A 23223-nucleotide genomic window follows, 5' to 3' on the forward strand; every position below is an offset into this window, starting at 1 on the left:
GGCGGCGTACCGGGAACCGCGGAGATGAGGACACTCGTCGGGAATGCGACGAGGGAAGAACGACGGGAACACGGGGACCCGTAATAATGGGAGCGACCCCATTCCACCGCTCCATACTCGAAGCCCGGCTGCCAAAACATTTTGACAAGCCAACGGATATGAGGTATGATGGAACGCAAGACCCCCTGGAACACCTAACGGCCTTCGAGGCCAGGATGAACTTAGAAGGAGTGGGAGATGAGGTAAGGTGTCGCGCCTTCCCGGTCACCCTGGTGGGACCTGCAATACGGTGGTTCAACAACCTCCCGCAGGGCTCGGTGACCCAATTCTCCGACATCAGCCATGCCTTCCTGGCTCAGTTCACAACCAGGATCGCCAAAGCCAAGCACCCAATCAATTTGCTAGGGGTGACCCAAAGAGCCGGGGAGCCGACCAAAAAATACTTGGATCGTTTCAACGACGAGTGCTTGGAAATTGACGGGTTGACGGACTCGGTGGCGAATTTGTGTTTGACGAATGGGCTCCTGAATGAGGACTTCAGGAAGCACTTTACCACAAAGCCAGTCTGTACAATGCAAGAGATCCAGTGCGTGGCTAAGGAGTATATCAACGACGAGGAAGTCAGCCGGGTCGTGGCTGCCAATAAACGACAACCCCCCTACAACCAAACCCGGCACTACGATGGTGGAGAAAAACAGAAGAAACATGTCAGGGACGGCGGTCCGAGCAAGGCGCCAAAGCCATTTTCCCGAGTCGGGAAATTCACCAACTATACCCCCCTCACGGCTCCGATCACGGAAGTTTACCAACAGATAGCCGAGAAAGGGATACTATCGAGGCCCCGACCTCTGAAGGACAGGACGGGGGGAAACAAGAGCCTTTACTGCGAATATCACAAGGGATACGGGCACAAGACCCAAGACTGCTTCGATCTAAAGGATGCCCTGGAGCAAGCAATCAGGGATGGAAAGCTCGTCGACTTCTCCCACCTCATAAGGGAACCGAGGAGACGGAATCGGGATCAAGATAGCGAGGACAGGTCTCGGGCGACAAGACGACGTCAAGAACCCGAGGGGGACGACCACGGTCTCACGGTGGTGAACGTAATAACAGCGAGGGATTCCGCCCCGAGGTCAAAATTGGCGCAGAAAAAAGACGCCAAGATCATGGCGGTCTCCTCCTCACCCGCTAGAAGTTCCCGGGGACTCCCATCAATCTCTTTCGGCCCCGAGGACCAATGGTTCGATGAGGTACCGGAAAGTCCCCCCATGGTTATCACGGCCAGAGTCGGAATCGGACTCGTCAAACGGATCCTAGTGGACACGGGGGCGAACTCGAACATCATGTTTCGCAACGTCTTCGACGCCTTGGGACTGCGTGATATCGACCTGGCGACCCACCAGCACGGTGTGGTAGGGTTGGGTGATTACTTCATCAAGCCAGATGGGATCATCTCACTACCGACCTCCCTTGGAAAAGGACAGAGGCGAAGGACGGTAATGGCCGATTTTGTTGTCTTACGAGATTCCACTGCTTACAATATCATCCTGGGGAGAAAAACCATAAATGACCTTGGGGCAGCGATTAGCACAAAACTGCTCGTAATGAAGTTTGTTACTGATGACGGATCCGTAGGATCCATCAGAGGAGACTTGGAAACGGCAGTCGCTTGCGACCACGCCAGCCTCTCTCTTAGGAAAAAATCCAAAGAAGCATCCGGGGTTTTCCTTGCCGACCTGGATGCCAGGATAGATGACAAGCCCAGACCTGAGCCAGAAGGGGACTTGGAGAAATTTAGGGTCGGCGATGGGGACGAGAAGTTCACGTTCATAAACAGAAACCTCCCCCACGAATTAAAAGAACCTTTGATGGAGATGATCATAGTCAATGCCGACCTCTTCGCCTGGACACCAGCCGATATGCCAGGGATAGATCCCCAGCTCATGTCACACCATCTGGCCGTCAAGCCGGAGGCCAAGCCAGTGGCTCAGAGGAGGAGAAAGATGTCACAGGAAAGGGCAGAGGAGGTGCCAGGCAGACGGCCAGCCTACTCGAAGCAGGGTTCATCCGAGAACTGGACTACTCGACTTAGCTGTCGAACGTGGTTTTGGTGAAAAAACACAGTGGGAGGTGGAGAATATGTGTAGACTATTCCGACCTCAACAAGGCATTCCTAAAGACTGCTATCCCCTACCCAACATTGACGCACTCGTCGACGCAGCGGCGGGGTACCAGTATCTGAGCTTCATGGACGCATACTCTGGGTACAATCAGATACCGATGCACCGACCTGACGAGGACAAAACGGCGTTCATAACGCCAGGAGGGATCTATTGTTACAAGGTGATGCCGTTTAGTCTGAAAAACACCGGCGCCACATACTGGAGACTGATAAACAAGATATTCAATGAGCTCATAGGCAAGACAGTAGAAGTCTACGTGGACGACATCCTCGCAAAAACTGCACGGCCTGACGATCTCCTGAGCGACTTGGGGAGCGTGTTCGCCTCCCTTCGACAACACGGCATGAGGCTCAACCCGCTCAAATGCGCCTTCGCAATGGAGGCCGAGAAGTTTCTGGGATTCATGATCACCCAAAGAGGAGTAGAGGCCAATCCTGAGAAGTTCCAAGTGATCCTCCAGATGAAGAGCCTGGGTTGCATCAAAGACGTCCAACGGCTGGCGGGAAGGCTGATGGCGTTATCCCACTTCCTCGGCGCATCGGCAGCGAAAGCCCTGCCCTTCTTCAATCTGATGAAAAAGGGGATAGCATTCGAATGGACCCCATCCTGTGAGGAAGCATTCAACCACTTCAAGGAAATCCTAGCAACGCCTCCGGTGCTCGGAAAGCCCAAGGCCGGAGAGCCACTCTACCTCTACCTAGCAGTAACAGAGGAAGCACTTGCAGCAGTGCTCGTAAGAGAAGAAGGGAAAGCTCAGCAACCGATTTACTTCGTAAGCAGGGCCCTACAAGGAGCAGAGCTGAGGTACAGCAAACTGGAAAAACTGGCGCTGACACTCCTAACCTCCTCTCGAAGGTTGAGGCAGTACTTCCAGAGTCACCGTGTAGTCGTCAGAACGGATCAAGCGATTCGCCAAGTACTCCAAAAACCTGATTTGGCCGGCAGGATGATGACCTGGGCCATCGAGCTCTCCCAATATGACTTGCAGTATGAGCCCCGGCATGCGATTAAGGCACAGGCAATGGCAGATTTCTTGGTGGAGGTGATCGGTGATCCCCCCGAGGAAAAGAGCACACGGTGGAGGCTCCACGTAGACGGGGCCTCCAACCAGACATCCGGGGGAGCCGGGGTCATCTTAGAAAGCCCGGCGGGGGTCATTTACGAGCAATCGACCAAGTTCGATTTTCCTGTGTCGAACAATCAAGCGGAATACGAAGCCCTCTTAGGTGGACTAACGTTAGCTCGGGAGGTCGGGGCAGCAAGGATGGAGGTATGCAGTGACTCACAAGTCGTCACCTCACAGGTAAACGGAAGCTATCAAGCCAGGGACCCCCTTCTACAAAAATATTTGGAAAAGGTGAGAGAATTGACAAGAGAGTTCCAAGAGGTCACGGTCCAACACGTTCCAAGAGAAAGGAACACACGGGCAGACCTCCTGTCCAAACTGGCAAGCACGAAGCCAGGAGCGGGTAACCGGTCTCTCATCCAGGGCATGGTGAAAGAACCAACCGTCGCCCTCCATTTGACGGAGTCAAGCCTCTCCTGGTTGGAACCCATCACGAACTTCCTGGAACTTGGAAAGTTACCTGACGATGAGAAGACGGCCAAAACATTGAGAAGGGAGGCAGCCAGATATGCAATCATACAAGGGCAACTGTTCAGAAAGGGGCTCAGCCAACCCCTGTTGAAGTGCTTACATCCCGACCAGACGGACTATGTAGTTAGAGAAGTCCACGAGGGATGCTGCGGCCACCACATCGGGGGCAAGGCCCTGGCGAGGAAGCTCATCCGAGCCGGATATTACTGGCCATCAATGATGAAAGACTCCAGGGAATTTGTTAGAAAGTGCGTAAAGTGTCAACAACACGCCAACTTCCACAAAGCGCCGGCCTCCGAGCTGAGCCTGCTGACGTCTACACGACCTTTCGCTCAATGGGGAGTTGACCTTTTAGGACCTTTCCCGGTTGGCCCAGGACAAGTCAAATATCTGATAGTCGCCATCGACTACTACACCAAGTGGATAGAAGCCGAGCCATTGGCCAGCATATCTTCTTCCAATTGCAGGAAGTTCATGTGGAGACAGGTGATAACCCGTTTCAGTATCCCGGAGGTCGTCATATCGGATAATGGGACGCAATTCACTGACAAGAAGTTCACGGAGTTTCTCACCGGCCTAGGGATAAAATAGAAATTCTCCTCGGTGGAACATCCCCAGACAAACGGGCAAGTGGAGGCCGCAAACAAAGTCGTCCTACTCGGCCTCAAGAAGCGCTTAGACAACAAAAAAGGCGCATGGGCCGAGGAACTCGCGTCGGTCCTCTGGTCCTACCGAACAACCGAACAAAGCTTTACGGGGGAACCCCTTTTCGCCTAACATACGGGGTCGACGCAGTGATACCCGTCGAAATCGGCGAACCGAGCCCACGGCTACTACTTGCAGGAGTAGACGAAGCGGTAGAAAAGGACCTGGTGGAAGAGACCAGAGAGATGGCCCACTTGTCAGAAACGGCATTAAAACAAAGAATAGCTCTACGCTACAACACTAAAGTCCTCAGGAGGGATTTTGAGAAAAGAGACCTCGTCCTACGACGCAACGACATCGGTTTACCGACTCTAGGAGAAGGAAAACTCGCGGCAAATTGGGAAGGCCCCTACAGAATCAAAGAAGTGCTCGGCAAAGGTGCCTACAAGCTGGAAAGACTCGATGGTAGGGAGATCCCGAGAACTTGGAACGCAGGTAACCTGAGGAGATTCTACTCGTAGCTTGGGCTTACCGACCAAGCGGCCTGATAAGCTGGGTAGAGTTTTGCCTTAATCAAATGATAATTCCCAATTATTTACTTTTATCAAATGCCCATTGTGTTCATAGACTTGTCTAGCTAACGACTAATTCTTACTTGTCCAAATTCTTCCATTTTTTATCTCCCGATGCGTAATTCACGAAATCGCACTCGTAAACGGCAACCCGGGACTGATCACCCCGGGAAGTCAACAGAACCATGGCCATATCAAGCGGCTTTGTAAATAAAACCACAACGGTTCTAATCGGGTTACCAACGCAAATGGCAAAACGGGCACAAGCAATAAGCCCGCCCCAAAAGGCGGTAACAAAAACAAAAACGCCAAACAAGATAAACAACAATAACGACAAGACGACCAAGCGACCAACTAAACATAAAGTAACAAGTTCACAACGAAATGTTCAACAAACCCACAACAACCCAAAGTTACAAGAAATCACTTTCTAGGCATATCGACAATCTTGCCGTCCTGGATCATCTTGAAGACACCAATAGCCGATGTGTCGAAATCAGGAGCCACGATCTTCACCTGGGCCTTCAGGGTGTCCTCAGTCATGGAGATCGCGTTCTTCCCTTGCTCTTTGGTTGCTTTCAGCTTCTTCCTGAGCTCCTCGACCTCGGCTTTAGCGGCTTTAACCGACGAAATGGCTTGGTCACGCTCCTGCTCCAAGACCGCCACCCGACCCTGAGCGGCATTCAGCTGGCTCTCCAGGGTCATCTCCCGCTCGGCTAAACGGGCCACCGTCTCGTCGGAAGCCTTCAATTTCTCCTCGGCAGATGTCGTTTTTTCCTCAGAAGCCTTGAGCTTCTCCCCCATCTCGGACAACTGGCTCTGGAGCAGCTCAACTTGCACCTTGAAATCATTGTTTGCCTTGCTAGAGGATTCGAGCTTCCTCCGGAGAGCCTGCATTCCCGACAACTCGAACTCAGCCTTTCGAGCTATCACGGCCCCCCGGAGTAAAGTCCGGTACATCCATCTCGCCTGTCCAGCCAGGTCGGTTCCATGAAAATGCTCCTCCGTCCCAGGGATCAGCTGCGAGTCAATAAACTTTGTAGCATCAAAATTTCTTTCCATAATGGTAAGAGTCCCTTCCGGGCTCGCAGACGCCCTCCGCCTCTTAGGGGTGTGGATGAGTTCCACATCATCATCTTCCTGATGGGTAGAGGACGAATGCCCGCCAACGACCACCTCGGGAAGGGGGGAAGCCTGCGCCCCTTCTGGGTTCTTATCCGACATACCGGTATACTGGGGAGAGGGCACAGCCTGATCCTCTTTCTCCCCGGAAGGCCCCTCCGACTTTTCGGCATCTTTCTTTTCAGCCTTCTCTTCATCACTGTCCTCGAAGAAGGTCTTCATCAAATTTTCAAGCCCCGTTACTGATGCAGACATCTCCACTACAGCAAACAGACAAACACATCAGTCGCTAGATCAGGTAAAACAAGCAATGATAAACAGTACAAGCACAAAACAAAACGACTCACGGATATAGCTCCTGGCGGCCTCCCGTTCACCCATAAGGAGATGGGGGTTCACAGGGTTCTTCCCAAAGAGAGCAAACAACACATAAGCTATCTTCTTATTTACAGGGGACATCCCTTTGTACGTAACCTTAATAAAAGAATTGGACCCCGCCCCAAAACTCTAATAAGTTGGGATGAGGCGCTCCCCCTCTAACGATAACCAAAAGGGATGGCGACCTTTAGCGGGGCGAACTTTAAAGAATTTGTCTTTGAACCCATGGTAAGAGTCCTCGAACAGACCAAATATCCTCCGTCCTTGGGCAGACCGGAAAGAAAGGAACCCTTTTCTCGCCTTCCCTTGTTTGGAGGGGTTGGTAAGGTTGAAGAAAAAGAGGAAGACATCCACTGACGCTGGCAGCTCGAGATACTCACAGACCATCTCGAAACAGCGGATAGAAGGCCAGCTGTTCGGATGGAGCTGCGACGACGACACGGATATCCGATTGAGGAGCGACATCTGAAAGTCAGAGAAGGGTAGGCGAACGCCGACCTGGGTGAACATGGCCTTGTAAAACCAGATCCAGTCGGCGACTCGGGGAGAACGGAGGTTGATTTCATACAACCGCTCGTTGGGGGCAGGAATGAAGGTCTCATAGTTGGTCTCCTCGTCTGTCCCCCCACATAAGTACCCGGCTTGCCGGAATTCCGTCAGCTCTTCCAGATCCATCTGGTTAGGCGAGTCCTTTATGTCTGAGGTCACCCAGGCGTAGGGGTCGTAGTTTGCACCCGAGGTAGAAGTCCGGGAGACGACGCGAGGCATACCTACAGTGGTGGTACCACTCCATTAGTCTATGAGGTCGGGAGCCCGGATAAAACCCAGAAACCATGTTTACCCCACTCAACAGTTAAGATCAAGCATGGCCAAAGCTACATCTATTCCACAAGTCATCTAAAAACCTACCCTGGAATGGTACCCCTCCCCTAACATATCTACCTAGCATCGAAAGGCTACATAACAACAGAATCCAAGCAAAACAGCAAGGACACTAAGCAGATACAGAAAACACGCAATAAACAGAGCAGAAAAGAGAGGAGCCGGAGGATTACCTGAATTTGTTGAAACTGGAGGAATGAGAGGAAAATGCTCAAAGAAAACTGCAACAACACGCTGGAATTCCCAAAGGAAGAGGGAGGAGACAGCAAAGGAATGGAAGAGACGAAAGCGTAAAAAGAGAAAAAAGTGGGAGGTTAACTATTTAAAACTGCCTCCCAGGAAGCGCGAAAGACTGAGGGCAAAATAATCTTTGCGCATGGGGTTTCCCAACCCATTATGAGCATTCAATGCTCAGCACGGAGAACGAAGCGATGAACGGTTACCTCAATAACCAAAGCTCGGGACCTCGCACCCTTTGACCGGCAGTCCGCGACTTGACAAGCCCCTACCATCACCCCGGATTACAACCCGAACCGTTCGGCCACCGACTTACCGAACAAAGATAATAGTAATTTATATCATCAATTGATATAATACCTAATAATAATTCATTCTATGAGTTTAATAGTTATATTATAACCATTAATTACTTCTTAAAAGAGGATGTTATAATATCCTATATATGTGCTCAAGAAAATATGACTTACATATAATATCATAATAAAGTATCAAATAACTCATGAGAAGAGTAATTTATCTTTTTGGATGAACTAAATTTAAAAGATATTTCATAATTTTGAAATGACATAAAGAAAAAAGCTCAAAATATCACAATCTTATAATATATATGCATTATTTTAAATATGTGCACTTAAGTATGATCTCTAATTTAATACTTCTTGCAATCCAAGTTAATTATTTGAGCGTCAAAATCTTTGCAGATACACTCTATATTGAAAATGACGAATTCAAAATATTAAGAATTCGAAATAAAAGAATAATTATAACATATCATGTCTTTAATCTACTTTCTATAATTTTACTCATACAATTTTTAAGTTTAAAAGAATAAAAATACCACTTCTGAACAATTATATATAAATAAAGATGGTTGAAGTGATAAATAAAAAGTAACTGAAATAACCATATATACATTGAGTCACAAATAATAACTAATGCCAAGACTAGTAGATTTTTGGATTTGGCATTTTTTTTAATTCAACGTTTATGGACCACTTTAATTTAAGGTGAATGCTATGGTGCTTTTGAAATTGTGCCTAACTTACCAAAAAGACAAATAGATAATATTTAATAAATTTTAAATATTTTATTTTTTACTTTAAACATTTTATTTTTTACTTTTAAAAACAAATTAGACAATTTAAATACCATAATAAAAAACACCATAAAATTTACCTTAATTTAATATTTCAATTTAATAGAAAAAATATCAGAAAATTGATCGGATCATCATCATTGTTATTTGTACCTTTTATTAAGGTTACGAGTTTATGAGATTTTGAGATCCTAATTTTGATTGTGCTGACATCAAATTAAAAGAATAACTTACAAAGACATTCTCATATTTAAGTTAATAGTGTTTTTAGTGTAATTGTAGTGAATTATGTCATATCTCATGAGTTTTTCTTTTTTTTTTTTTGTACACTACTGTACCTCTCTGATGTAACCGTTAGGCATTTACGTACTACCTTAAATGTGTTTTGTTATGGACTACCAAGTCCAAACCAAGAAGTCGTCGGATCGGGGCACTGCCCCACTCAGGCCCAAACCTTCAGCGAAAGAGTTCCACGGGTTGGTCCCCCACACCCGACCCAAGGTCCGACCGACTTACCACCCAAAGCGTGCTATCGCTCGGGTCGGTGTCCTCAAAGTCAGTACCCGGCATCCCGACCCAAAGTCCGGGATGACCCGCTTACGTGGAAAGCGACAGCTCACAACTCCTCTATCAATGGGCTTGACCATAGATAGGCCCACCCAACATAGTATATAAGGGGAGAGGACAGCCCCTCCCCCCGAGGTACGTCACTTTCTTACCTAATACAGCCATCTTCTGGTACGAACTCTGATTTGGTCGTCGGAGTGTCCTTGCAGGTGGCCACCCCCTCGCTCCGTTCAGCCTCCAGCGTCAGCACACTTTGATTCTCGCTCTACGTCAGCTAGGGGTGTTCAGATCCAAACCACTCCAAAAAAATCGCAAAACCGGACCGATCCAAACCAAAAACCGAATTAAACCGTTCTATTTTAGATATTTTTTGGATTTTGGATTGGTTTTATTGCGGTTCGGTTCGGTTTGCGGTTTTATTCTGCAAAACCAAATCGAACCAAACCGAACCGCATATATTACAAATAATAATAATAATAATAATAATAATAATAATAATAATAATAATAATAATAATAATAATAATAATACCCTTACTTACCGTAGCACACTAGCGCCGCTTCCCCAAATGACCAAATGTTTGAAACCCTAATCTAAAGAAAGAAACCCCTCTGCCCTCTCTCACTCTCTTAGTCTTCGTTCTTCACTCTCACCATCACAGCATCACTCACTCTTACCATCATAGCATCACTCACTCTCACTGACACACGCCGACTCCGTCCGCCGCTCCTTTTCTGAATGATGCCCTTCGTCGCCTCCTCTTCTTAGTGACGCCGCTGTTGCCTCCTCCCCTCGGTGGTGCCGCTGCTGCCTCTTCTTCAAGGTATATTTTTACTTGCTTTTGTTTATTTTGTTTTGTTCTGTTGTTTTAAGATTTTGTTTAATTTTAATTTTTATTTGTTAATCTGTGTTAAACTGTTGAAGTCTTCAAGGTATATTTTTACTTGCTTTTGTTTGTTTTGTTTTGTTATGTTATTTTAAGATTTTGTTTAATTTTAATTTTTATTGTTAATCTGTGTTAAACTGTGTTAAATTGTTCAAGCCTTCAAGATATATTTTTACTTGCTTTTGTTTGTTTTGTTTTGTTCTGTTGTTTTAAAATTTTGTTTAATTTTAATTTTTACTTGTTAAACTGTGTTAAACTGTTTAAGGTATATTTTGATTTGTGCAAAAAATTGATTTCGAGCCAATTCATTGCCAATTGACCTTGAGGAGTCTTTTGAAGAATTTGAAAAACTTGAGAAAGGTAATGTTCTTTAATATTATGTTTTATTTTATCTTCACATAGTGATTAACTTTACTATTTGATAATATGTTTAACTTACTAATATTTATTTTATTACATTTTATTGTAGAACTTGAGTCAATTCCTCAACTAATAGATGAAGAAGACTCTGGTGATGAATCTGATTAGTGATCAGTGCTTCAGCTTTCAGTTTGGAGTTTTTTAAGTTATGTTTTTATTAAGACTTTGCTATGTTATTTAATTGTGTTGTTGAGACTTGTTTAGTTGTTTTGATGCTGAAGAATTATTATTTTATCAAGACTTGTTGAATATGTTGGATTGTTGGACAATTGGACATGTTGGTTTATAATATTTTATGGAATTTTTGTTTTATTATTACATTGGATTGTGTTTTATTATTACGATGGATTGTTGGACAGGTTATATAACGTTATAAATCAAGTTATTATTTTGTATTTAAAAAACTGCGGATCCAAACCGATCCAAACCGCTTGTAATCGGATCGGATCGGAGCGGATTTTCAAAAAATGTTCATCCAATCCAAACCGCACCACACTTAAATTAAGCGTTCGGATCAGATGACTTTTTCCTTCAAAACCGAACCAAACCACACCGCGAACACCCCTAACGTCTGCCCGGAGTCTCTCCCTCTCTCCTACTAATCACCACCCGACTACTCGAGAACGCCAGGTAACGAACATTGGCGCCGTCTGTGGGGAACCCGACGCATACATGGAGCGACCCATCACTTCAGAAGAGCTCCGCGAGGGAGGCGGGGCCCGTTTGAGCAGGGCCAGTTCGACAACCCGCGCCGCCGACCAATCGAGATCCTCCATTCAACCTCACCAACAAATGTACACCAAGACCCCCGAAAGGCACCCCTTAGGGGGAACAGGAGCCGACAGCGCCAGGATAATGCAAGAACTCAGGCATAGAGTACAAAACCTTGAGCGGGAGGTGGCGGCGAGGGACCGATCCCACGAAGACGCCAGCCATTTACACGGCGACGTCAGCCGGTCCCGCACCCGCACCCGATCCCCCCCGAGTACACGACAGCGAAGGAAGAAGCCTAACAAGGCAAGAAGAGGTGCACACGCAAGAAACTTCCCAACCCACTCAAGGTAAGTTGATAAGCCGCAAGGAATCCCCAAAAAGGAAACCCAGGAGACAAGACCCCATCATCATGGGAGCCACTCCCTTTCACCCCTCAATCCTCAAGGTCCGGCTCCCGAGAAACTTCGACAAGCCGACGAACATGAGGTACGACGGGACCAAGGACCCCCAGGAACACATCACAGTTTCTGAAGCAAGAATGAACCTGGAGGGGGTAGACGACGCGGTCAGATGTCGGGCATTCCCCGTGAAGTTGGCCGGTCCAGCAATCCGATGGTTTAACATCCTCCTACAAGAGTCCATCACAGCTTTTGCAGATGTAGGACGAAGTTTTCTAGCTCGGTTCACGACACGCATAGCCAAGGCAAAGCACCCAATCAACTTACTGGGGGTTACCCAAAAACCCGGCGAACCGACCAGGAAGTTCCTAGACAGGTTCAACGACGAGTGTTTAGATATCGACGGCCTCACGGACTCAGTCACTAGTCTATGCCTAACAAACGGCCTGCTAAACGAAGACTTTAGGAAGCACCTCACAACCAAACTTGTATGGACCATGCAGAAAATTCAGAGCGTGGCCAAGGAATACATTAATGATGAAGAGGTCAGTCAGGTTGTAGCAGCCAATAAACAGCAGCTCCCTAGCTCGTCAGCTCGGCAGGCCCCTCACGTTGACAGGTACAAAGAAGCTCCCAGGGACGGCTCCCTAAACTAGCCACCCAAACAACCATGGGTAGGAAGGTTCACGAACTACACGCCACTTACGGCGCCCATAGTAGAAGTCTACCAATAAATTGAAGACAAAGGAATCATGTCCAGACCTAGGCCGTTGAAGGAGAGAACGGGAGGCAACAAGAACCTTTACTGTGATTATCACAAGGGGTTTGGCCACAAAACCCAAGACTGTTTCGACCTTAAAGATGTCCTGGAACAAGCCATCAGAGAAGGAAAGCTGAGCAAATTCTCCCGACTCATTAGAGAACCGAAGAGGCAGGAAAGGGAGCGCTCCGAGAAAGATCGGAGCCGGACTGTCAAACCAAGACAAGAACCCACGGGGGATGCCAGTAACCCCCTAACCTTCGTGGTCAACATAGTGGTTGGGCGCGACAGCCCCCCTAAATCCAAGTCGGCAGCCAAGAGGGACGCCCAAGTACTCTTCATCTCGGTAGATGGCCCCGCCCCCAATAAAAGGCATCCCACAATATCATTCGGCCCAGAAGATAAGTGGTTCAATGACCTCCCCGAAAACCCCCCATGGTAGTTACCGCGATGATCGGGACAGGACTAGTTAGGCGTATCCTTGTCGACACGGGAGCCGATTCTAACATCCTATTTAGAAATGTGTTTGATGCCATGGGGTTCAAGGAATCCGATCTAAAAAATCACTAACACGGAGTTATGTGACTAGGCGATAACTACATTAGACCCGACGGGACGATTTCCCTCCCAATCTGCCTAGGAACCAGTGACGCCAGAAAATCGGTTATGACAGACTTTGTAGTCCTTAGAGACTCCACTGCTTATAACATCATCCTAGGAAGAAAAACTATCAATGAATTCTCAGCTGTAATATGCACCGAGTTCCTAACAATGAAGTTCATAACGGACAAGGGAACAGTCGGTTCCATAAGGGAAGACCTAGAAACGGCAGTCGCCTGTGACAGCACCAGTCTCTCCTTAAGGAAAGAATCTAGGAAGGCATCCGGCGTGTTCCTGGCAGACCTGGACGTCAGGATGGAGGACAAGCCAAGACCTGAACCAAAAGGGGACATGGAAAAGTTCTAAATAGGGAAGTCGGCAGATCAGTTTACTTTCATAAATAGGAACCTACCCCATGAACTCAAGGGCCCCCTCATGGAAATCGTAAGGGCAAATGGCGACCTCTTCGCATGGACCCCATCAGACATGCCGGGATTGGATCCCGAGGTCATGTCCCACCGGTTAGCCATAAAGCCCGAGGCCAAACCGGTAGCCCAGCGGCGAAGGAAGATGTCGCAGGAAAGAGCCAAAGAAGTCGCTAAGCAAACAGCAGGACTACTAGAAGCAGGGTCCATCAAGGAACTCGAATACTCGACATGGCTGTCCAATGTTGTCCTAGTAAAAAAAGCCAGTGGAAAATGGAGGATATGCGTCGATTACTCCGACCTGAACAAGGCATGCCCAAAGGACTCCTTTCCCCTCCCCAACATTGACACCTTGGTTGACCCGGCGGCGGGATATCGTTTCCTCAGCTTTATGGATGCCTATTCCGGCTATAACCAGATCCCGATGCACCGACCTGACGAGGACAAAACGACATTCATAACACCAAGGGGCACCTACTGCTACAAAGTAATGCCCTTTCAGATTGAAGAACGCAGGAGCCACCTACCAAAGACTGATGCGCAAAGTCTTCCACGACCTCGTCGGCAAAACGGTAGAGGTGTACGTCGGTGACATCCTGGTAAAAATAGCAGAGCCGAGCAAACTAATAGACGACCTCCAGGCTGTCTTCAAGGCACTAAGGAAATTCAACATGAGACTTAACCCGCTTAAGTGCGCATTCACCTTGGAAGCATGGAAATTCCTAGGATTCATGATAACACAAAGGGGGGTAGAAGCTAACCCGGACAAATGCGAAGCCGTCCTCAAGATGACAAGCCATGGGTGTATCAAAGATGTGCAACGACTTACCGAAAAGCTCACGGCTCTGTCTCATTTTCTCGAAGCATCAGCAGAAAAGGCCATCCCATTCTTCAACCTAATGAAGAAGGGAATCACCTTTGAGTGGACCCCGGCATGCGAAGAAGCATTCAGCCATTTTAAGAAGATACTCTCGGAACCTCCCGTACTTAGCAAGCCTAGAGAGGGGGAGCCCCTATACTTGTACTTAGCCGTGACCACGCAAGCAATGGCGGCAGTCCTAGTCTGAGAAGAGGACAAAACTCAGCGCCCAATATACTTCATCAGTAAAGTACTCCAAGGGGTGAAAATGAGGTACACCAAATTGGAAAAGCTGGCCTACGCCCTACTAATCTCATCTAGAAGGCTAAAGCAATACTTCCAAGGGCATGTAATCATTCTGAGAACCGACCAAGCTATCCGACAGGTCCTACAGAAACCCGACCTAGCGGGAAGAATGATGGCATGGGCAATAGAACTGTCCCAATATGATTTGCAATACGGGCCAAGACAGGCAATCAAAGCCCAAGCCATGGCAGACTTCCTCGTAGAAGTCACAGGAGAGACTCCCGACACACCAAACACACGGTGAAAACTCCACGTTGTCGGAGCATCCAACCAAGCATTTGGAGGGGCCGGAATCATCCTCGAAAACTCGGCAGGAGTAGCCTATGAGCAATCCATCAAATTCGACTTCCCGGTCTCCAACAACCAGGCCGAGTATGAAGCCCTGATAGGAGGACTGATACTAGCCAAAGAAGTCGGAGCATCGAGAGTAGAAGTCAGTAGCGACTCCCAAATCGTCACCTCCCAAGTAAATGGTAACTACCAAGCCAGGGACGCACTACTGCAAAAATACTTGGAAAAGGTAAAAGAGTTATGCAAAATTTTCGAAGAGGTCACAATCCAGCACGTTCCCAAAGAAAGAAACGCCCAAGCCGACCTCCTTTCTAAGCTAGAAAGCACTAAACCTAGCACAGGGAACAGATCCCTAATCCCAGGGCTAGCAACGGAACCTGCAGTCGTCATGTGCACAACCCAGGTGCCGAACCCCCCCTCATGGATGGACCCAATCTCCCGATATCTGGAGCATGCAGAGACGCCCCTAGATGTGAAGAAAGCACAAGCTATCAAGAGGAAAGCCCCCAAATATACAATCATACAGGGGCAGTTGTACAAGCGAGGGCTCCACCAGCCCCTACTCAAATGTCTGCACCCCGACTAGACGGACTACGTCCTAAGAGAAGTCCATGAAGGATGTTGCGGTCACCACATCGGAGGAAGATCTTTAGCAAGAAATATCATCCAAGCAGGATATTACTGGCCTACGATGATGTTAGACACCCAGGAGTTTGTGAAAAAATGCAAAAGTGCCAAGAAAATACCAACTTCCACAAAGCACCTCCCGAGGAGCTCAGCCTAATGATGGCTCCCCGAATTTTTGCCCAATGGGGAGTTGATCTCTTGGGGCCACTCCCACCAGAGCCTGGGCAAGTGAAGTACCTGATAGTGGCCATTGACTATTACACCAAATGGGTGGAGGCAGAACCACTAGCTAGCATATCCGCGGCAAATTGCCAAAAGTTTATGTGGAAGCAGGTGGTCACTAGGTTCGGGATCCCGGAGACCGTCATATCGGACAACGGGACAAAATTCACTGACAAGAAGTTTAAAGGATTCCTAGAAGGACTAAAGATCAAACAGAGGTTCTCCTCGGTCGAGCACCCTCAAACCAACGGCCAGGTGGAAGCAGCTAACAAAGTCATCCTAAAAGGGTTAAAGAATCGGCTCGAAGGAAAGAAGGGCTCATGGGCAGACGAGCTAGCCTCAGTCTTGTGGTCATACAAGACCACCCCCAGTCATCCACCGGCGAAACCCCCTTCCGACTCACATACGGGATCGACGCAGTCATCCCAGTTGAAGTCGGGGAACCAAGCCCAATGATACTCCTCGGAGGTGGGAGTGAGGCAATCGAAAAGGATCTGGTCGAGAAACAAGGAAAATGGCACACCTAGTAGAAGCAGCGATAAAGCAAAGAATAGCCCTAAGGTACAATGGCAAAGTGCTAAAGAGAAGCCTAGGAGAAGGCGACTTGGTCTTACGACGTAACGACATAGGGCCTCCAACCCCAGGGGAAGGCAAGCTAGCTGCGAACTGGGAAGGTCCTTACAGAGTAAAAGAAGTCCTTGGCAAGGGAGGCTACAAGCTAGAAAGATTGGATGGAAACGAGGTGTCGAGAATATAGAACATGACAAACATCATTTTTCTCTTCTATTATCTTTCACTTAATTACGCATTACATCGTTTCCTTGTTTCAGACCATACGACAAGTTTTGCTTTTCGCAAATTCCAAATCGGAATAACAAGCAAAAGAAAAAGGCGAACGGTCGACCTAACGGAAACCCTGAACTGATCACCCCGGAAACCATAGGGACAAAAAAAAAACAAAAACGGCTCAAACAAGAAGCAAGAATAATAAATACCACAAAAACGGTAAACCAAAAGGCTGCGGCGGCCCGAGCAAACAAAACGGCAAAGGCAAAGCCACGATGGCCCGAATAAAACAAACAATTACTAAAATAGTTTAGAAATAAAAAGCAAAGTATCTGGTACAACCAAAAGGCACCTTATAATATGCCCCAGAACAAAAAGCAAATTACAAGATAAACCAAAAGAACATGGAAGTCAGGAAATATCCATCTAGCGCTTGAGGATGTCAACGATCTTCCCGCCCTCCACTGTCTTCATAGCACCAACTTGGGAGAGGTCGAGATCGGGAGCCAGAACGGCCACTTGGAGCTTAATCCTTTCCTTGGTCAGCTTAACAGCCTCATGGGCCCCCTTTGCAAGCTCTTTGTTCTATTTCTTCAGAACAGCCATCTCCTGGGTAGCAGCCTCTGCCGAGCTCTCTGTCAACTTTAGTTTCTCCTCCAACTCCTCAACCCTTTTCTTGGCAGCAGCGGTCTTACCACGGGAAGTGTTCAGATCCTTCATCAAAGCCATATCCTGATCCACCAGTCTGTTGATCTCCTTGGCATCCTCCTCAACCTTCCTCTCTTGCTCGGACAACTTTGTCTTCAGGAACTCCTCCCGAGATCGTGAATCCGTCAGATCTTTTTGGAAATTCTGAAGCTTTACTTCCATGGCATGATAATTGCCCAAAACAGGCTCCACCTTCTTGGCAATAGCAGCAGTACAGAGAAGACTGCGGTAGATCCACCTAGCTTGCCCGGAAAGATCGGTCTCATGGAAAAACTCCTCGATGCCGGGGAGCAACTGGGACTCAATAAAACCCCCAGCATCAAAGTTTTTCTCCATAACTGATAGCGCCTTCCCGGTATCCCGCTTCCTCTTCTTTGGCTTGCTCGTAACTTTCAGCTCGTCGTCAAAACCAAAATCCTCCTCCAAAGTCTCTGTCTCCACACCCTGGGACCCCGCAGTGTTCTCGGGAGGAACCACCTTCCCTAGATGAACCTGGTCAGTCCCACCCGCCTGACCACTGGACTCCCTGGTTTCTCCGTGCTCCTGACTCGCCATTGGAGTCACCGAAGAGTCGTCCTCACCCTCATCATCCCCCTTGATGAGGTTCATCAGATTAGCCAAAGTCTTCTTCCCACCAGCCATGGAAACTGCAAGCAAAGAAAAAGAAAGCAAATCTGTGAATAATAGAGGAATAAAGCATAAAAAGAGCAAAAAAAATGGAACTCACCAACATACGACCGACCGGCCTCCCGGTCCCCCATCACCATACAGGGATTAAGGTTCTTCTCACCAAAAATGGCCAACAGAATATCAGCAATATTGCGATCTTCCGGGCTTAGCCAATCATAAGATACTTTTATAAGGTAGTCGGATCCCGCCCCAAAGCTCCAGTAAGTCAGGATCCGCTAGCTCCCTTAGCCGTAAGCCAGAAAGGCTGATAACCTTCTACTGGCCCAACCTTAAAGAAGGTAGACTTAAAGCCGTAGTAAGAGTCCTCAAAAAGACCGAAGATCCTACGGTCTTGTTGGGACCTAAAGGACATATACCCCTTCTTAGCCTTCCCCTGGCTAGAAGGGTTCGTGAGTAAAAAAAGGTAGAGAAAGACATTCACAGAAATCAGTAACTCTAGATACTTTCAAACCATCTCGAAACAACGGATGGAGGCCCAGCTGTTCGGGTGAAGCTACGACGGAGCGACGGAGAAAGGCAAACGAAGCCCCAAGGTCGTGAACATGGGCTCGTAAACCCACAACCAATCAACAACTCGGGGGGAAGCTAAGTTCTTCTGACACACGCGCTCCCGGCCAATAGGAACATAAACTTGATAAAGCGCCTCCTCGGGACCCCCTCCACACAAGAGCCCTGACTAGCGCAGTTTCTGGAGTCCCTCCTTTGTAATCTTAGAAGGGCTATTCCTTACGTCGGAGGAGACCCAGGCATAGTGGTCGACAAAGTCGGCTAAAGGGCGCTGAGCCTGACTCGAAGAAGCAAGGCGCTCGGCCATACCTACAGTGGGGGCACCACTTAGTCAAGATGGGAAGTCAGAAACCCTCAAAACAGTAAAAGCAAAAAGAAAAAACTATGAATCACCCTCTAGCCCCCCTATACTAACCCAGAAACGCGAGCAAAAAACCCAAAAAAACCCAGTGGCACCCCTTCTAGAAGAAAAACAAACAAGAAATGCAGAAAACCAAGCATGCACAAACAAGAATGCACAAAAACTAAAGAGAAGCAACTAAAAGGGGAAAAAGCCATGAAAGCTTACCAGGAAAAGCAGAATGTGTAAAAAGCAGACAGAAAGAAAGATGGGGCACTAGGAGCAAGAACGATCGAAGCACATCAAGAAGCAAACGCAGGAGCAGGAGCAGCAACAGTACGAAAGAATAAAAAGATGAGGAAAAAGAAAAGTAAAGGGGGGAGGAGGTTACGAAATAAAAATAAGGAGAGAAAAGCGTAACCGCCGAGGAAGAGCGCCAAAAGGCAGAGGCATATTCGCCATTTCACCCAAAAATTTCAAATCAATGAAATGACGGGCATTTAATGCCCAGCGCCAAAACCAAGGAAGTAGCACAAAGGTCGAAGCGACCATGCGTGAGGAACACGAAACGCCACCAATGAGTTCCCGAAAAAGAAAGAAAATTTGCCGCCCTGGCGAATAAGACAAACGCGCCCAGCCACGAGCTCCAGACCTCAAGACTGGCGCGTTGGGGGCAACTGTTACGGACTGCCAAGTCCAAACCAAGAAGTCACCGGGTCGGGACACTGCCCCACCCAGGCCCAAACCTCCAGCGAAAGAGTTCCACGAGTCGGTCCCCCACACCCGACCCAGGGCCCGACCGACTTACCACCCAAAGCGTGCTATCGCTCGGGTCGGTGTCCTCAGGGTCAGTACCCGGCATCCCGACCCAAAGTTCGGGACGACCCGCTTACGTGGAAAGCGACAGCTCACAGCTCCTCTATCAATGGGCTTGACCATAGATAGGCCCACCCAACGTAGTATATAAGGGGAGAGGACAACCCTCCCCCCGAGGTACGTCACTTTCTTACCTAATACAGCCATCCTCTGATACGGACTCTGACTTGATCATCGGAGTGTCCTTGCAGGTGGCCACCCCCTCGCTCCGTTCAGCCTCCGGCGTCAGCACACTTTGATTCTCGCTCCACGTCAGTCCGGAGTCTCTCCCTCTCTCCTACTGATCACCACCCGACTACCCGAGAACACTAGGTAACGAACATGTTTTAATGCCATAATCTGATAACTTCCAGAAAGATAATGATTTTATTCTCTTTAATGACATATCCATTGATTATTAATGAGTCAGTTACTATTACTAGGGTCGACTGTGAGCAGATTATAATACATTAATAATACTACTTAAGGTTTATAGTTTATATATATTTTCGGGAGTATATAGTTAAATTAGTTATCGAAAGATCACGCATTCTCTAAACTAGTCTCTAAAATATTTTTTTAATCAAATTCGTTCTTCAAAGATTTTAAGTTAGTCATTTTAGTCCTTCCGTCACTTCTTTGCTAACGGTATCAAAATTTGTTGATATAGCATGTTAAATGATACGACAATATACACTTAATAGTCCTAATTGCGCGACTAATATGATAAGTTTATGAAATTAGATTAAATCCAAACCTAATTGAGGACCTCAATTTAGAATTGATTTGATATAATTTCATAAACTTATTATGCTAATAGTCAATTAAGACTCTTATGTGTATGTTGTAGTATCACTTAACATGTCACATTAACAAATTTTGGTGTCACAAATAAAAAAAATGACAAAAAGACTAACATAATTAATTTAAAATATTTAAAAGATGAATTTAATTAAAAAAAAATTTTAAAAACTAATTTAAAAGATAAATAATTTTTTAAAGACGAATTTAACCATTTACTCGTATTTTAGACAAAATTCACTATAATTAGTATGTATTCGAACGCTGCAGGATTCAACGACTCCTTGCAAGTTGGTTGTGTCACAAACGTTCCCATAAATTTGGTAAACACCAAATAACCTAACATTTAAGTGATTCACAAGAACTAAATCATTATATTAAAAAATTAGCCTAACAACTCCTTCATCCAATGGACAATAATCAAATACTGATTCGAAGGCCGAAAATAAATAAAAAGAAGAAAAAGAATTGAAAAGAAAAAATTCGCGAAGTAGCATTAACAAAGAAATTCAAAAAAAACGTATTAACTTTTTATATTGATGAAGTGGGATACAAAGACTCAAATTTTACTATGCGGTGCCACACAGGAAAGAAAGTAAAAGAAAATTAATAAAAGAAAATTAATAAAGGGGACACGCTTATTAGGTGAAAACTCAAGTGCAGTTGACTTTTCGTGAAATTGATACTTAAAAACCGTTAGATGATTTGACTGATTTGACTTGACTAAATTTTCATCTAACAGTTTCTCAGATATTAACTTCACGTGAAGTCGATTTCACCTGAGTTTTTACCTGCTTATTAGAAATGAAGCACACAAATTTGGTTGGTATAAGTAACATGCAACATTGAACAACATAGAATTGATGATGTTGTTGTAATCAATAGAGAGCAGGGTTGGCCAAAACGTAACCCTCAATAGCCTTGAAGAGAGCTTCACCCTTGGCCTTCCCCTTCTTCATGGCTTCCTCATCTGGCTTTGCATCTCCTTTCGAGTGGAACTTCACACTCAACTTCCCAATGGATCCTCCGTTGGGTCCTTCAACTAGCTTTGTCTCAAATGTTATCTTCTCCGCCGTAGGAGGCAGAGCCACTCCTCCAACAACGCTGTAGTTGTATGCATAGTTAGCCTCATCTATTGCCTCCACCTTGTGCAAGATAAACTTGGTTTCTCCATCTGCATATATATCATCATTATTATTATTACAATTCAGAACACATAATTATCACATATATACTATATATTATGTTTACTGACCCTCGACAATGGTGAGTTTCTTGATGGTTCCGGGACCACCGTTTCCCTCAACAATTTCAACACTCTTGACGTCATCAATAATCTTAGGGGTGATGGAGTCGGCATCCTTCATAGCATTGTAAAGCTTAGCAGGGGGGACGGTGGAGGTGATTTCATCCTCAAAAGTGAAGACGGCCATGATTGTTATAAATATGTTGATAATGAAGAAGAGAATGTAAAGTAATTTAAGAGTGAGTGTGTGGTTGATGAAGAAGAGAGGAGTAGTGGCTTGTATTTATAGGCACTGCCCCGTGGGATGTGGTGGTGTCATCAACAAACCACAATGTGAACATATCACAGCCTTTGTTGTTTCCTCCATTTCTTTTTATTTTTTTAAAGGTGTTCAGATGCAGTCGACTTTATGTGAAGTTGATATCTGAGAGTCGGATTTGACTGATTTGACTAAATTTTTATCTAACGACTCTCCGATATCAACTTGACGTTTCGACTTTACCTGAGTTTTCACATTTTTTAAAAGAACAAAAAATTGAATCGCTACCTGAATTTATTATTTTTTTATAATATTTTTAAGGGCAATTTACATAAATAAATTGTTTGCAAATTTACGCAATTACATTGTTTCAAATATGAAAACGCAAATACATTGTTTCATACATCTATAGAAACCTCTACTGCCAGTAGCGATTTACCAAAACACATAATCTACTATAGCCAGCAGCGGATTACATGCGAATGGAAAACACAGAAACCGCTAGAGGCTGTCGCGGTTTCTGTTTGTTGATGCTTGGCCATAAACCGCTATTGACAGTAGCGGTTTATGTGTATTAGGACACATACGTAAACTGCTGTCTGCTGGAGGCAGCAGCCATTTAGGTTGAGTATGAAAGCAAATAGTAAAACTAATATTTATCTAAAAAAATAATTACAAAATAAATAATTAATAGTATATACTATTTAAATAATATCATAAATAAAAAAATTTAATTTATCATTTCACAATATAATTTAAAAAATATAAATATGCATGTAATAAATTTTTTTATTTGTATTTATTATTAAAAGTGAGACCAAATTACAAAAAAAAATCACTAAAAATAGCAAATCAAATAAAAATTTCACTATTTTTTACTAAAAATAAATTATTTTATCATTCATGAGTTTTAGAAATGATGAAAATAAAAAAAAATAGTCTTAGTTTATATATTTTAGTACTCTGTGAATACTCACTCTTTGATTTACTATTTAGTTTCATTTTAATAATAAATACAAATAAAAAATTATTACATGCATATTTATATTTTTTATTTTATTCATTAAAATTATGATGCTATCACTATTATTTATCCAATCAATCAACTATAAAATACAAATAGTTTTTATTTTTTGGCATAAGACAACAAAGTTGCACAAATAAAAAAATTCATTTAGCTAGAATCTCAAATGCAAATCAGCAACAAAGAGCACAACCCATGTTCCAAACTCTCCAAATCT

General features: G+C 45.6%; 3 protein-coding genes across 3 annotated transcripts; 2 read left to right on the forward strand and 1 right to left on the reverse strand.

Moving 5' to 3' along the window:
• On the forward strand, positions 11712-12356 carry LOC107614546. The gene has a single exon (XM_016316740.1). It carries the CDS (start codon positions 11712-11714, stop codon positions 12354-12356), a length of 645 nt encoding a protein of 214 aa, XP_016172226.1.
• Positions 15560-16246, forward strand: LOC107614571 (uncharacterized protein K02A2.6-like). The gene has a single exon (XM_016316749.1). It carries the CDS (start codon positions 15560-15562, stop codon positions 16244-16246), a length of 687 nt encoding a protein of 228 aa, XP_016172235.1.
• Positions 21088-21986, reverse strand: LOC107638913 (pathogenesis-related protein 2-like). The gene is made up of 2 exons (XM_016342314.2): positions 21733-21986; positions 21088-21651 (listed from the first exon to the last, which is right to left on the reverse strand). The coding sequence occupies exons 1-2, from the start codon at positions 21908-21910 to the stop codon at positions 21356-21358; spliced, it is 474 nt and encodes a 157-aa protein (XP_016197800.1). The 5' UTR covers positions 21911-21986; the 3' UTR covers positions 21088-21355.

This window comes from Arachis ipaensis, chromosome B01, assembly GCF_000816755.2.
Source record: "Arachis ipaensis cultivar K30076 chromosome B01, Araip1.1, whole genome shotgun sequence".
Classification (NCBI taxonomy): domain Eukaryota; kingdom Viridiplantae; phylum Streptophyta; class Magnoliopsida; order Fabales; family Fabaceae; genus Arachis; species Arachis ipaensis.

Excerpts from the sequence above, each read along its gene's own strand:
- LOC107638913 (XM_016342314.2), bottom strand. The coding sequence starts at position 21,910 with ATGGCCGTCTTCACTTTTGAGGATGAAATCACCTCCACCGTCCCCCCT. Across the intron at positions 21,652-21,732 it reads GAAACTCACCATTGTCGAGG|ATGGAGAAACCAAGTTTATC; the intron begins GTCAGTAAACAT and ends ATATATATGCAG.
- LOC107614546 (XM_016316740.1), top strand. The coding sequence starts at position 11,712 with ATGGGAGCCACTCCCTTTCACCCCTCAATCCTCAAGGTCCGGCTCCCG.
- LOC107614571 (XM_016316749.1), top strand. The coding sequence starts at position 15,560 with ATGTTGCGGTCACCACATCGGAGGAAGATCTTTAGCAAGAAATATCAT.